Genomic DNA, 16346 nt, shown 5'->3' with positions numbered 1-16346 from the left:
TAGGTATTTTATTAGAGTGCAGGCAATTTGAAAGGTAAAGCATCACTGTGTCTCAGCTACACATCTAGCATAATTCTTGGCACATAACAGAGGCTGAATTGTCATTTGTGGAAAGCTCATATTTAATTAAACTTCCAAATCATCAATTAAATAGAACACTGGGCTCTAATATACGATATGAAGGATCACTAAGAACAATATCATCTTTCATTAAAAGATTTCATTTCATTTCCAATGGTTTTCATTAACTATGCCCAACTGCACGGTGATTGGTTCATTAAAATATAAAAATCAGGCACAAAACAGTAATTCCTAAAATGTATACACTTAATAAAAATACAATTGAATAAACTATGTTTATCAGAGCAATATAGAACATAAGGACAATTTTTCAGATTATGCTGATTTTTATAATTCCTCATCTATATTAAGAAATGTTATAGAAAATTACTTGAGAATCACCTCTTATTCCTTCCTTGTCTATTTACCTTCAGTCTTGAAGTCACGCAAACATATAAGTGGAAATTCCTATACAGTCAAACATTTAGTACTCTTGATTCCCAAAGACAAAGAAAAATGCGCTTAATTATAACAACATAATTGTCAATTTAATAACATTATACCTAAGAACCAAGGGGAAATACAAAGAAAGAAATCACAGAATATGAAGTAAAAAATTTCTTGGGCATGGTTTTTAGCGGACAATTTATACCTCTTAATTGTACTTTTCTTTTATATGGTGGTATCCTAAAAATGCAGGAATTATTTCCTTCAAAATTCAGTGAATATAGGTTGAGAGGAAATTAGGACTAAGTTAACAGCGATATACAAAATCAAATGCGTGGGAATAAAGTTTTAAAGTGGAGATTTTTAGAAAAAATAAACTTTGATTACAGTGAAACACATTCACTAAAAATTTTAAGACTGAGATAGATTGAAATATTATTTTCTTGAATATCCTATGATTGCTAAGTGTTGAGATTATATACCATATTTTCAGAATTAAGATTTAAAATTCTTTAAACCAAATTCTTCCTTTAGTACAAAGATTTTCCCTTTGTGGCATCCTCATGCAATGTTATAAAATGGTAACTGACAGGTAACTTTAAGAAAGAGGGAGGTGTTCAGCCACTTCTGCAAAAATACTTTTGTATCTCAAAACCATATATATTACTTCAAAAATATTTAAGACTTTTTGCAACAAATATACTTACATCAAGGTAAGTAATAAACATGCTTTCTCTCTAAACTTAAATTTTGCTGAGACTTCAGTGAAAACAATTATCGCCTAATACATTCATGAGTCAGAAACTTTGCTTTCATTCACATGTGTTTCTTTTTAGTAGCTGGGTGGCTGAAATATCATCTCGAATGTATGTGAAACAGGTTATATTGTGATAACTTATCCCATTAGTGAAATATGGTATGTCAATATGTTATAAACTCTGTCTTATCTGAAATTTCAACTGACAGTTACTAAGGCCACCTGCATGTCTTGCTTTTGTTGAATCTCAAAACCATAACTGAATACAGAGATAGATGCCTGTGTTAGATAATTACTGCATCAAAGTCTCATGCTCTTTTAGGAATGTAGAATTTCAAGATAAAGGAGAACTCAGGAAACTAGGATCATATTTCTTTTATAACGTTACCATAAATTGGACTTTCCACAGGGCTTTTACTTACATGTAAGCTCACAACTACATGTTCCATGGATTTTTTTTTCATTTACAATTTTCAGTATGGAGTAAAATTATATCACAGTACACTCAGTGGTCCATTCCAAAAGTTCATTTTCGTGCAACCACCTTAAAAAATTGGACTCTGAAAACCAGTAGACAAGGCCATTTTGTTAAGCTGAAAATTTAAACAAATTTTGGCAAGGACAACCCTGATTAGTGAAAAATCTAGATTATTTAATACTTCTAAAGACTTAAAAAGTGTTGTAGTAAGCACAAATTATATTGAACTATTTCTTAGTACACATGTTCACAAAAAATGATCTTTGATTATTATACTTATAAAATAAGTATATAAGTGGATGTTTATAAAGTGTTTGGAGATCTATGAGAAAGTCTATTGTACAGAGTTTTTATAATTGGGCTACTCTCTATTTACTGTAAAGTACAGATAATAACCCACACAATCAGTTTCATATTATTAAGGGGTGGCTCGGGTCTCAAAACATCTGATAGTGAGCTTTGGTCCAAAGTCTGCCCCACAGCCTGGCAGGGAGAGAAGGATGATTTTATTTATACATCTTATGATCTCATGAGACTAAGAGGCCAATCAAAAAGGCAGAGAAGTTTGGGGTGGTCAGAAGTATAAGTGTAGGAAATACAATATGAAGGGGCAAATGTTGACAGTGTGCTTTATAATAAAGAAGGACTTTATTATGGTTAAAGTTTAATTGGCAAGACAGGTGCAGAAATCTCAGTTGCAGAAATGTGTAAGTCGCTTAAATCCAACTCTGTGCCTACTCTCATCCTGATTATAATTCGGTTTTTCATATAGGTCTGACTATACGAAAATAATTCGGTGGTCATAATGACATGATTATTATGATTTTCGTGACAGTTGCATTTTCCATTAGAAGTCAATAAGTTGAAATTTTAAAGAACAATCTTTAGTGGAAAACATTAATATGTAATAATTTCATATAATATAAAATTGCAGGTATAATAATCAAGTCTATAGTACCAGTACTCTATTTGAGAAGAGAGTGACTCATAAATACTAAAAATCAAATAGAATCAACTAATTTCTAGTGCTTGGGAGAAAATAAAATGTATAAACAGGATATCAAAATGTCCTGTGGCAAAATATTAAAGAAATAAACCACAGAGCTCTACAGTGACACATAAATCACATTAAAAAAAAAAAAGATTTGATAGTTATAAGGCCAAATTATAAAAACTAGCTTGCCATTGTTTTTATCTAGATAATTATGTCAAAAAGCATAAATTTTAACTTAAATTCTCTAAATTCTCTAAATTAGGCCTCAGTCTAATGCTGTAAAATATATATTTTCACAATTACCTTGGTAAGATAGAATATAATTATGATGTTTTCATTTTCTACCTGGAGAAACTAAGTTAGGTTAATTGATTTTTATTTTTTTATTTTTATTTTTTAAAAAGGAAAGATATCAGAACCAAGATTCTGTCCATACCTTCTGAGACTCAGACTTACATATTATTTCCTTCTCCCTAATGTGATGTCACCAACATGTTGATAAATAATAAAGGTTTAAGTTTACAACATCAAGGATAACAGGAGAGAGGACAGAGGCCATCAATAGATGAGAGGTTCTGGAGAACTTAAAATAAATGGAGTGATGTTAATGGAGAATGCATAATAAAGGAAGCCTCATCCTAGTATACACATGGAGAGAGGTTTAAATCTAGAACAGTAAGGAGGCAACATGGACAAGCGAGGTGCAAATAAAATGACGAGACGATAAATAAAAGAGAGATTAAGCAAATGTTCATGTTAATCATTATGGATGACCAATCATGGCCAGATATAAATGAACCAATTAATTAATCATCCAAACAAACAAGAAGTAATTTTAACAATAACTGAATAATCCCAGAAAAAAGATGCCAGCAGAGAGGGTTCCATTAGTTTATCTGGACTGATCTCTCTAAAAGATCGTTAAACAAGCCGTGGCCCATTCTTAAAGTTATCTATGAGTTTATGCTTAATTCAATCAAATATCCGCTTTCCATAGGCATTCACGGAAGGCCTTGAATAAGAAAATCAGAGTGTATGTCTTGATTCTGCAGAACATATTTATAATTGCCAAAATATAAACACTTCATATGCGTTAAAACTTTTAGAATCAACCTATGCTAACAACTTGGAAGAATCTTATGTTTACAAAATAAAATTTTCTGAAACAATCAAAAAATGGACAGAGGTTGGATGACTGCAGATGACAGAGGTTGGAAATTGTTGGTGGATGAGGGAGAATTGCTAGTATCCATGTTTTATAAAACAGAATGCCAAAAGATATTCTACAGATGATTGAGAAAGAATTAGAAGTGCTATTTCATTATATAAAGTTACAAACCTAACCAATAAAAGAATGAAAAGAGTGAAATTTAACTACTTTAGTAGCACCCCTAGAAAAACCTCTCTATATTTATTCTCTCCAATTCCTCCCTCCTGTTTTAAATTGAACAGATTCCAATCAAGCTCTTACAAGCCCCTACTCCAGTGGAATAGCTCATGTCAAAGTCTCCAGTGCAAAATCTATGTGTGGGTCAGTTCTCAGCACTCATTCTACTTATGTGCAACATTTGATGCAGTAGAGTTCACATAGGGTAGGTAGGTAATGGTCAGAAGCATAAACTCTGTGGCTGGATTGTCTGGATTCAATTTACAAATTAGTCTCCATGAAATCTTGCATGATTTAATTGATCTTTCCTTTTTCAGTTTCCTTATCTGAAAACAAGATTAATAATAGTGCAAAAGCCACAGGGTTGTTGTGAGGACTGAAGAAATGAATATGTATATAAGATACTTAGAATGGTGACCAGAACAGAATAGCGGCTGCACATAAACTATTACTATTGATCTCTCTCTCTTCCTTGGAACACCTTCTTCACTTGCTTTCCAGGAAAACAAATTTTGGTTTTCTTCCTGCATTACAGGCTGCCTCTTTTCAGTTTCTTCTATAGATCTTGCTATCTCCCTGATCTAGAAACATTGGTGGGCTCCTGATTCCAGTTCTTAGTCCTCTCTTCCTCATCTATAAACAGATTTTGGTGACTCCATCATGTCTAGTCTCATAGCTTTTGCTAATATCTATATGGTTACATTTTCTGAATTTTTGTCTATAGCCTGCACCTGTCCCTTAAACTCCAGTTTTGCAATTCAACTGTCTCCTTAATATACACGTAAGTATACTTAGTACACATTTCAAAATTGACATGTCAATAAGTGAATATTTGACCTCCCTACCAAATCTGCTCTTCCCACATTCTTTTTCACTTCAGTAAATGGAAACACCATTTTCCCAACAACTAATAACAACAATGTTATGGTTGGATGGAGCCTAACTGGAATATTTTCTCTTCTTAAAAAAAACCAGACAGGCTCCCAACTCAAGCTCTTAGCTCTTGTCCTTCTGTCAGCCTAAAACACTCTACCTCAAAATAATCACACAGCTAGTTCTTTTACCTTCTTTGTTCAATGTCATCAACTGAGTGAGGACTTCCCTTAGAATTCTATTTAAATTTGCAGAAATATGGCTCTTAAGCATCTTATTTTCCCTTTTCTGATTTATTTTTCTCTACTATAAGCTGTTCAATTACTGGTATATAGTTTAATAAATTTTTTATTGTCTGTCTTCCATCACTAGAATGTAAGCTTCAAAAAGGCAAAGATTCTTACATATATTTTTTCTTCTGATATATCTCTAGTGGCTACAAGAGTGACTGGAATATATTAAGTGCTAAATAAATATTTGTTGACTACCTTAAAGAGGGATGGGAGAGATGGGAGAGTATATGAATCAAAAGTAACGACCAAATTAAAAAATAAAAAATAGTAGAAGTATTTTATTTAGCTATGTGGTATTAACTACTAAAGAAAATATCTAACATAATTAAAGGAGTTACCTCTGTAAAACCAGACAGAGCTTGGAAAGGTTTGAGCATTAGGCTGTTATTTATAATCATAAGGATATTATTACTTTGAATTACTTTTATATATTTAATAAAAGTTAGAGATGAAATGGACAGAATTGATCAGAGAAAGTAAGAAATGTGGCAACAGTGATGAGGTTGACTTAAGGTTTCTAATGTGGGTCTATATATTTTATTAATACATGTGATGTGATCTTAAAGTAGGAGAAGGGAATATGAAAGTAGTTATCTGTGTGTCTATTATTTGCTAAGTGTGATGCTAAAGAGGCACTTTATACACATTATCTCTTGTGGTCTTCTCAGTGAGGAAGCTATTCAACATTAGAAGTAAGAACACCAGTATTTGAGCAGGCTAAAACCACTTGCCCAAAGCTATACCACTGGGAATTGGCAGGCAGAATTCGAACCCATGTTTGCCTGATTAACAAAAACTATATAGGTACTGTTTCATCTATAACAACAGTGGTTGTCAGACTTTTAAATAGGGAATAATTACATAGAACATAAGCAAAGTGTGTGTCTGTGAGTGCACGTGTGTGTGTGTGTGTGTGTGTGTATATACTCTTTCAATATTACTACCCTCTTGGTTTCCTAAATTGGTCAACTAATGAATAATTTCTTTTCTTTCAATTATTTATCTTTAGGCATAAAAAATCTTGAATTTAAAAAGATTCATAAATGTCCTTTTTGTTTTGTTTTGTTTAAAGTTTAATTGATTCACTGACTTTTTTGAAGAACACACTATAGGCCACAACACAGAGCTGAATTAAGTAACTAATTAAAGCCAGGTTCGTGGGGGCTTAAATTACTAGTGCCTTTCTGTCATCTTAAATTAAACTTCCTTATGTATTTTACAAGATATATGACCCCAGGCTGAAAAGCTGTAAAGCGTCTCAATTTCAGAGTGAATCTCCCAGAAGGAAATGATGTTTCCCGGAAAAGAGGCAAATGTCCTCAATGGGAAGGGGGTTCCAAGAGCAATGTGTGTGTTGGGGGTCATGGTAATCTTGGAAGGGGCTGCAAAAGGAATAGACAAGTCACTCAAAGAACATGCACCCAAAGATTTTGCAGTGTGACTTGTGAGTCCTGTAGGAGTGCGTTCATCTAAACTGCAAGTGGACATATTCTTGAATTTCTACAAAATGAAAAGCAGAAGGGCAAATGATCACCAGTGGAGATCGTAATCTCCCATGTTCCTAAAATAGCTCTTATTTTAGTTCAGAAAAACTTATCACTACCTTTAAAACTTCTATCATCTGTCAATGTGATTTCTTACTTACCTTCACTTTCACAATTATTTTCTTTTTAAAAAATAAAAAATAAAGTATTTGTTCATGAGATTCAATAATCACTATTCGTGAGCTGGTAAAATTTACTTACTATTTAATAACAGAATGAAAGTCTTTGGACTAAAATTAAATTAGAAGGCCCACATTTCATAAAAAATAACCTCCCTTTTTTTAAGCTTTGAACAAATAGAAAATTATCTTTTACTTATACTACCATCCTAACAGCTCATGTATAATCAGACCAGTACATAAGAAAAAATACATTTTAATTTTATAATTTTCTTTCACTATAATTCTTTACCAGATATTCTCAGGAAAAGTGTACATTCGGCAGCATGCATTCTGCTCACTGTTGGCTGATCTTATGTGCCAGGTGTTGTGGATGGTTTTGGTGAAACTGAACTTCCTATTACCTTTCATGTCAACTAGAATGCTAATTGTCAAAAAAATGTGGAAAAGTATGAGTAGCAGAAATTCTGCTATTCTGAATGCCTAAGACACATTTAGTGATGGATTTAATTTTTTTAGTTTGAAAATTATAGAATTCATTTCTACCTTGTTTTTTAGAAACAGAAATAGTATCTCCCCCATCTTGTAGTTAAAACCTACAAAAAATAAATAGGATTTCAACTCATCACTTTATACTAAAATATGTCTCTTATTTCCCTAGTTGGTTAGAGAAAGAGTCTTTAATCTACTCCTTTTCAAAATAGAAAGATAGAAGAAACTGGTTTTGTCCTTTGTATCAAGTAAACGTAAATTGGATGCTTCACATTATGTAATATAGCAAGATGTTTAATCTTTACCCATATATTCTTTTCAGAGATCACTGATATAGAGAAAATCTAAGTTTTATGCTAAATATATTCAAATATATGAGAATTGATGACTTGATTAACCAAGTCTTTATTACTCCAAATATTACCAAGTATTTCCCTATGAAGAATTTAAGAAATATAAAATTTGAGTCCCACCTTTATTGTAATACAGATACTACAAGTGGATAGATAATTCAAGTCAAATGATGAAAGATATCAGTGATCAAGGAACAAGTCTGTCTGCATACATCATCAACTTAAACCACATAAAGGCCATATTAGAATTAATCCAGAAGCACGTGGCTTTGAATAGCATTTGCTCCTCACAACATTAAATTATATTGACAAGATGAGGAAAATTTTTATATTATTTATTAACAAAATGAATTAGTAATCAGGACATCTTAAAAGACAAAACTTTTGTGTTGGATTAGTTGTAGCATTAATGTTTTTTAACCAGTCTGTAATTAAATTTCTTTTTAAAAGGCAGACTATGCTCTATAAGCTGCAAATTAGATGCATCATTTCTAAATACTAGATCAGTTATCTTATTTCGCTTGTCTAAGCAAAAAAGACAGGGAAGTAAGGAGTAAACATAAATGGCTTCAAACTATCAGTGACTTCCCACAGCCCAAGCACTTCACTCATATTAACGCTAATGAATTTGGTAATCTGCTTTCTTATCCCACAGAACCAAAATCACATGTTAGTAAAGGAGTAGTACTGCATAGAGGTAGCAACACAAACAGCAGTGAATTAACGTCAGCCAGAAAGCAAAAGAAACATAATAGCTATAGTAAAGAGATAAACAAAGAAAGATATAATCGGGGATCAATTGGCATAGAAGCAAACAGTTCCATGCATCTGGATAATCTATGATGGTTCTGCTATACATCATTTGAAACTTACTGTAGTTCAACATCATGACCACTCAAAAATTAAGAGCATTAAATTATTTTTATTATATTAAATTTATAAATATATATGAGTTTAATTTAAAATGACTTACAATTATTACTGTAAATCTATTTATAAAGTGTTCCTACTTCTAATTGGAAGCAGCTATAATACAGATCATAAATTCACACATTAATTCATTTAAAAATAATTATTAAGAACTTACTGTGTGTAAGGCCTTGTGCTAATTCCTTGGAATACAACAGTGATTAATACATAAAAGTACTGCTGTCCTCACAGTACTTAATTTCTAGAGAGGAGGAAGTGGTAATAATAAACAATGAATATAAAATGTAAATTGGAGGTTAGAGGGTAACTAGAAAAAAGAAAAAGTTCAATGAAGTACTACAATGGGGAGTGAAGATGGGCAGCTGGAGGCGTTAAAAGGGTCGTTAAGGTAAGCATCAGTTAGAAGGTAACACTTGAGCAGTTGACTTGAAGGTAAGAGATTTAGCCAAGCAATTATCATAGGAAGAGCATTCCAGGCAAAGCAATTAGCTAGTGAACATTCGTTAAATGTTCACTAGCAGTGCTGGGCTATTTAAAACCATTGCAGGGCCTTGAGCAGGGAAATAATACATGCTAGGTATGTTCAGTGTTTTATATGTACTGACCAATGGAATGCCTGAAACAATCTCATGAAACTGATACCATTTTTTATTCTCTTTTAACAAATGAGAGCCTGAGCACAGAGAGGTTGGGTAATTGCCCAAGGTCATACAACTAGGAATTGGTTAAAATGGATCTAAGTGCAGGCAGTCTGATTCTAGGAGTGAGGTCTCAGTTGCTAGGGCTCTAGTTGTTACGTGAACAGGGCACACACACGTGCATGCACAAACACAAATACACGAGAGTAGAAAGGAAGCTGACAGACCAAAAGAGGAGAGTTTGTTCTCCACACCCTATTCCTCTAGTCCATATTTTATTTTCTCCTTTCTTGTATATTTTACTTATTAACCTTTAGATCCAAATGTCTGTTTAAATGAAAGATGTTCAAATTAATGGAAAACATTTAAAGCTATTTTCAAAACAGCAAAACTAAATTAGCAATTCTCAATGTATAAAATAAATATTGTAGAAATATATAGTTATGCCAATTTAAATTTATTTAAATTTATTTTAACAAATGTTAATTTGTTAATTTATTTTAACTAAAATAAATGTTAATTTATTTTAACTAAAATAAATGTTAATTTATTTTAACAAATTATTTTAACAAAGAGAATATTATAAAAACACACTGAACTAAAACAATATTCCCTAAATTTTTTTATTAATCTACAAAGAAAAATATGAGAACGTTTTCTCACTAAATATCTAGAATAATATAGCAACTAGTCATTTACAATATTTACTTAGGAAAAGCTTTAGAATCAATAGAAAGACTACATAAATCATGATTTATGACTCACATCTCAAGCAAATAAAGATAATGTGTTACTGGGATTCTTTTTCTGTATTATCTTGTTTTTTAAAATTATATAAACACTATATTCCTTTCCTATGTATATTATCACTAAGAGTTTTTGAAAAATGCTAAAATACAGTGATTGTTATATGCACATCCACATAAATTCTAATTTAGACTATTTCACTATACCAAATCTATATTAATAGAAATAAGTATTAATTCTGAAGTGTAATATTCTCCGAAACATATAATAAATATTATTAAAATTAAGACTCGAGCTCCTCTGTATCAGAGTCCTAAGTACTGCATTTCGTATAGCGAGTACTCTACATTTATTAATTATCAATTCAAAAAGTAATTAAATTCAATTTATTAGAGGAAACATTATTTCAGAGTCTACCTCAGTATTAAAGGACACTGGTGAAAAGAATACTTTTCATAACTTTTCAATGAAAAAAATAAGATAGCTTTCCCCAAAATGGTGTAAAATTATCAAAATGATATAAAATTACCATGCCTATATTTAAAAATATAATATGATTTCATAATGGACATGCATATCCAGCAAGAAAAGAAAAAAAAAATCTCTCCAAAAGAATATTAACCACTGAGAAATTCTGGGCAAGAAATTACACATGGCAGATACAGAAATAGAATGAGGGAAACCAATGACAAATGATATTCCATATCACTTTCAGAGTCAACATGCTTTGTATAATACCACTTCTTATACTTTTTCAGCTACTATTCTTGCTTCTATCGATTCAAATGGCTTAAACCAAACTCTAGGAGATATTATTTCTGGCAGTTTTCAAAATCTAGATCTTTCTACAAACCATCCCCCCCAAAATTAATAATAATAAAAAAAGATATTTCCTTTTTCCCCCCTCTCAATTCTTAAGAAATCCAAAGAACTTAGTTGCAAAAATTTTTTTTTCATTTTGATTCCTGCATAATTTCACTTGACACCACAAAAGCCAAGACAAGCTTAAACAGAAGCACATCTACATTATTAAGTAATAAGAAACACCCCTTATCACTCCACAGATTCTGTAGTATAGTCTATATTTCCAGTAAAACTATGATTTATCTTTATTGACTTAATAATTCACTGATTAGTAAAATCTGCCAAAGGGAATCGAGTTTAGATGGTGATATAGAGAAAGAAAGATTGCTTAATAGGAAGTGAGAGGTAGTTGACTGATGAAAGAGAAGGAAATATTAGAACTGTTGAATATTTAACAATAAGTGGGGCACGGTGGTTTGTCCATGTATTTTGGAATTTTATTTTAACTTTTTGAGCCCATGCTAATTAACAAAAACAAACTCAAGGTAAACTGAGTATTATTAGGTTTCAGGCTTGGTTTCTAAGATGAAAAAAGTTAAATATTTACATATGCTCGATATGTGTATATATTTTTAGAGATGATGAAGAATATTTTCACATGCATATTCTCTCTCCTTAAGAAAGATAATCATAGCTACTTATACAATGAAGCTAACTATCTGATATCCTAGTCATTGATAAAGAGCAAATAAGCAGTTTTCATGAAACTTGTTAATTTAATTAGGTGATCATTTTCTGATGTGTCAACTTGGCTAGGTTTATTCAGTCCCACTTATTTAATCAAATGCTGTGGAAGGGGTTGCTGTGGAAGTATTTTGTGGATGTAGATAAAGTACATGACAGTTAACTTTAAGGAAGGGAGATTATCCGAGGTAATCTGGATGGGCCTGATTCATCACTTGAAAGGTTTTAAAAGCCAAATTGAGGATTTCTTGAGAAGACATTCTATCTGTGTATAGCAGTTTCGGCATCTGCTGAAGGAGTTTCAGCCTGTCCTTCCTGCTGGGCTGCCTTTAAGATTTCAGCTTTACATTTATGAACATGTATACCAATTCTTCACAATAAATCTCTTAATACCTATCTCTTACCATTTCTGGTTCTCTTGTTGAACCCTGACTAATATAACCTCAAATTGGAAAAAAGCAGTAATGGAATAGGGAAAAAGTGGTCACTATTTGTCAGCACCCCACCCCAGGCTGTGTCTACATGCACCAAGACTCAAGTCTGACAAACGTATACATGTGTGTATATAAATAAATACACACAACAAACACACAGACACACACACAATCTCACATCGAAAACGGTATGTTCTTGAACACTCAAACTCCTATGTTTTTCAGACCTGAAATTTTTGACATATTTAATAATTCAATTGATCAAAAGTATCAACAAGAGATAACTACAAAACTGGAAACTAGGACTCAGTAGATCACTCTAAATAATAAAGTAATTGCAGAAAGAATTAACTATGCTGTATTACTTACAAGAAAGACATTTCACACAATTCAATACAAACCACAATCAACTTTAGAAAACGAACACAAATATTTCACCTAAAAAGTGATAAATGTTGCTCATCCAACCAAAAAAAGTGGTTTTAACTTCTGTAACATTAGTCAAATAATCCCATCAGATTGATAGCACTACATAAAAATATTTTTCAAAATCATAAACAATAATCTGTTAAAAACAAGTTGTATATGGATAAATTAATTTTAAACACTTCCCGTTTCCCTTCCTTACCTGGACTGCATATCTTGCTGGGTTTTGGCCTGACTGGCTTCTGCCTGAGGAGAGGCGTGAGTGACCCGCTGCTGAAGTTCCACCAAGGACTGGTAATACTGTTGTTGATGGTGCTGCTGCTGCTTGTAGCGAGACAAACTGAAAAACAGCCCTAGAATGGCTTTTAGGTTTCCATTTCTTATTTCTGTATCAAAGGAAAAATATAGCAACAGTATCATATGAAAAGAATTTTTTTTTTTAACAAATGAAATTCTAGATGTCAATCTCTTAGACTAAATCTATGAAGATAGAATTGCAACTTGATTTTCTCGGTCACAGATTCAGCAAATATTAATTACTGAAACTTGCTAACAGTTCCAAATAGCTTGATATTTCAGGGACAGAGTGAAGAGATGGAAGGTACAGAGAACAAAGTTTACATGAATGATGCTCTTTGCTGACCCCAAACTACAATTTTTCTAGAGTTAGCTTCTTCTTGGAAATGGATAGGCTCTTTGTCTTGTGCTAATCATTTGATTTAGCACTCTGCTTCTCTCACAGATACACACAGCTGTTACCAACACAGTGGTGGCTATGAAACAGAGAAAGAAAGCCACTTAAATGTCGGTTGTCCTGCATTATAAATACTGATGGTGTGGGTGTACCTCGTAATAGCAACTGAATTTATAGCAGGTCCACATTCCTTCTAAATCGTCCACCATCCAATTTATTAAAAAACATATATATCTATATTACATATACTCCAAAAAGCAGAGTACATCATAGGCACCAACTTTTAATGCTTTAATTCTTTTACTTTTAATTTATGTTACATGTCAATAAATAGTGAAGATCAATTTAACTCATGACTTTAGATAACATAATTGAATAAATAGAATTGGAAATCCTAGTTCCGACACATGCATATCCTGTGCAAATTTTTCCAATATTGAATAAAAAATTAAATGCACAAAATAAGCTACAGTCTGAGCCCCTAGACATTTCTCTTCCCAGAGATGGAATTAAAGCTTGAAATAAGGCTATGTGACTTGTAATCATATTTTAAATAAAACTTGCTATTGGCAATAAAATATATCCTCCTGTGAGGTCAAGATTTTATGTCTCCTTTTTGGAGTTTAGGGACATTAATAAACTATATTTCTTGCTCTCTAATGGTTTATAATACCACACAAACTATGCAGTGGAATTATTCAAATAAAATGAGGCTCTGAGTTTTTTTTCTTTTTTCTCCCAAGCCTTCCTCACAGTTGCATAATATAGAAGAGTTGGCTTGATCAGTATAAGGCTACAATGTAAGAATATTAATTTTCTCCTATAAACCTGAATGATAGTAAAGAGTTTTTAAATTTTTTTTTATTACTATGTTTAATTAACTTAGAAAATCATTTTGAGTATTCATGTATTTTTGGAAGATAAATAAAAATCAATAGATTTATGTTAATAAAAGATGTCAAATGAGAAGGTAAAAACTTAAAAAAAAAAAAAGATAGCATTTTTAGCCTGCTTTTAACCATTTAGAAAGTAAAATATTATCCCAGGGAATTTTATCAAATTTTATTGTTAACTAACGAAACCACCGGATAGATTTAAACCTAAGCTTCTTGAACATTAATTGTGTAATTTAATATTATACATTATAAAATATAAATATAAATGATAAAAATGTAAAATAAAATTTAGATATGGTAGAAAAATTAGGAGAAGTCAATAATTCTATTAAATCTTCATTATGTTTCAGAAGTCACACCATTCCTCTTTTTTCAATGATGGTAAAATTTTAAAAACTTAGAATTAGCTAATATTTCTAGTATCTGTGGAGAAAAGGGCTTTTCAGAGCAAACTGATTGTAGTAGAAACATTAACCAACCTAAATGGTCAAAATGTTTAACAGGAGCTAGCATAATTTTTTAAATATAATAAATATTCTAATTAAAAATGGTTGATGATGCAGGTCTCACAGGATTTGCTATTTCATAACTTTAGCAATTGGTTTTTGTTAATAGTCCTTGAAAAATTTTCCTAAAAATATTTTAGATGAAAAAGATTCAGAAAAAGATGACAGAACTAGTTCCATTTTTTCTACTTTTCTATATTTTAATTTTAGTGATAATCTTTTAAATCTGTAACGATTTTAAAGCCTTGACATATGACAGTTATTAAATACTGTTAGTGCTAATTATTTAAGAGGTTATGATGATTTATTTAAACTTATCAAATATTTCAAATAGGACTGCCAACTTGAGCATAGAAAAATGTTATTGATAAAATATTTGAGCATTAATTATACTATTTTTACCTGTATTTAGGTCCATATATTATCCAGCATTATATATCTATCCATCCATTCCATCTACTTAAGACCCTAAAAATACTATACAGTGATAATAACATAAATATATTTTGTTAATCTGCTCCCCTCTCATATACTCAGTCTTGTAAAGAACAGTTTTGGCAAAATATGGAACATATCTAAATAATTAAAGCATGCACTGATAACCACTATATTTATGTTCCTACTATTTTAAAACTTTACTGATTTCCTTTATTGTATTAAGGAGGTATGTATCTCCCACTTTATATTTCTTGCATTATGAAAAAATCTTTTACAAACTTGGGTATCATTTGTGCTGCTTCTTACCTTCGGCAGATAGACCTTGAACATTTACTCCTCTGGCTGCTAGAAAACTAAGGCAGACATCAACATTTTCAATCTGTAACATGAAAAGCAGTGACAAAAAAAGCAACTTAGAGATTATTTTGAAATAAATAAATGAGCTAGAATGAAACTACAGAGAAAGATAAAGAAAGAATGAATACTTTACATTCATTTCATACTAGAGATCTTTACCAGAGTTTAACTAGAATTATTTTGGCTAATTGCAGAATGAATATAAAGCTAGCATTGTCCAGTTTGGTACTTACAAACAATTCATAAAGGCCTGATTAAGAATGGCATTCTTACAGATTAGCAACCCACCTACTTGACATAAAACTAGATTTTTATGATCCACAAATGAGATTGCTTCACAAATGCTTCTCGACTTAATCATCCATATAGGAGGAGACTGTTGCTTGTGTGTCTTAGAATGTTAGGATATGCATAACTGAGATTCAACTCATAATAATTGATAACTATGCTGAAAGATAAATAAGATGGACAAAGAGTTGACACAACATGAAAGAAATGAAGCATATTCTCATTCTAAACTATAGCAAGTCTTCATTTTAAAACTATTTCTACAGTTCAGTAATTCTCTGATTAAACAGAAGTATTGCCTTTGTAATTTAAAGGAAGGATGCCATGGCTTTTAAATAGCTTCAATATGATAACCAGCTTATAACAACTTAGCATGACAAATAAACAAAACAACAAATGACTGATTCATTTTGATCCACATAATTGATCTCAATATTCGCCATGGTGTTATACAGCAAAGTTAAATACCTAAGACTTTTTAAAAAAGAGTGTAAGAAACTAGAACGTTCCAATTCTGGACAAATAATATTGTTTTTTGTTTGTTTGTTTGTTTTGTTTTTGGTGTTCCACAAATCTTAAAATTCTGAAGTAAACTGGATATTTAAAGTTAATACTTGACAAAGTATTTTTTTCTGTCCATTAAATTC

General features: G+C 31.4%; 1 protein-coding gene across 4 annotated transcripts in view; it reads right to left on the bottom strand.

Annotated features, from left to right (window-relative positions):
- Positions 1–16346, bottom strand: part of NAV3 (neuron navigator 3) — a 302837-nt gene that overhangs the window by 189050 nt on the left and 97441 nt on the right. For all 4 annotated transcript variants that reach the window (XM_039838902.1, XM_039838904.1, XM_039838903.1 and 1 more), the window contains 2 exons: positions 15361–15433; positions 12723–12906 (listed from right to left, as the gene is read on the bottom strand). In XM_039838902.1, the coding sequence (XP_039694836.1) occupies positions 12723–12906; positions 15361–15433 (257 nt within the window). The remainder of the gene's footprint in view (positions 1–12722; positions 12907–15360; positions 15434–16346) is intronic.

The sequence above is a fragment of the Pteropus medius genome, unplaced genomic scaffold (assembly GCF_902729225.1).
Source record: "Pteropus medius unplaced genomic scaffold, Ma_sr-lr_union100, whole genome shotgun sequence".
Lineage (NCBI taxonomy): Eukaryota > Metazoa > Chordata > Mammalia > Chiroptera > Pteropodidae > Pteropus > Pteropus medius.
The sequence above is the reverse complement of the archived record's forward strand: the minus strand, read 5'-3'. Positions and strand labels throughout refer to the sequence as shown.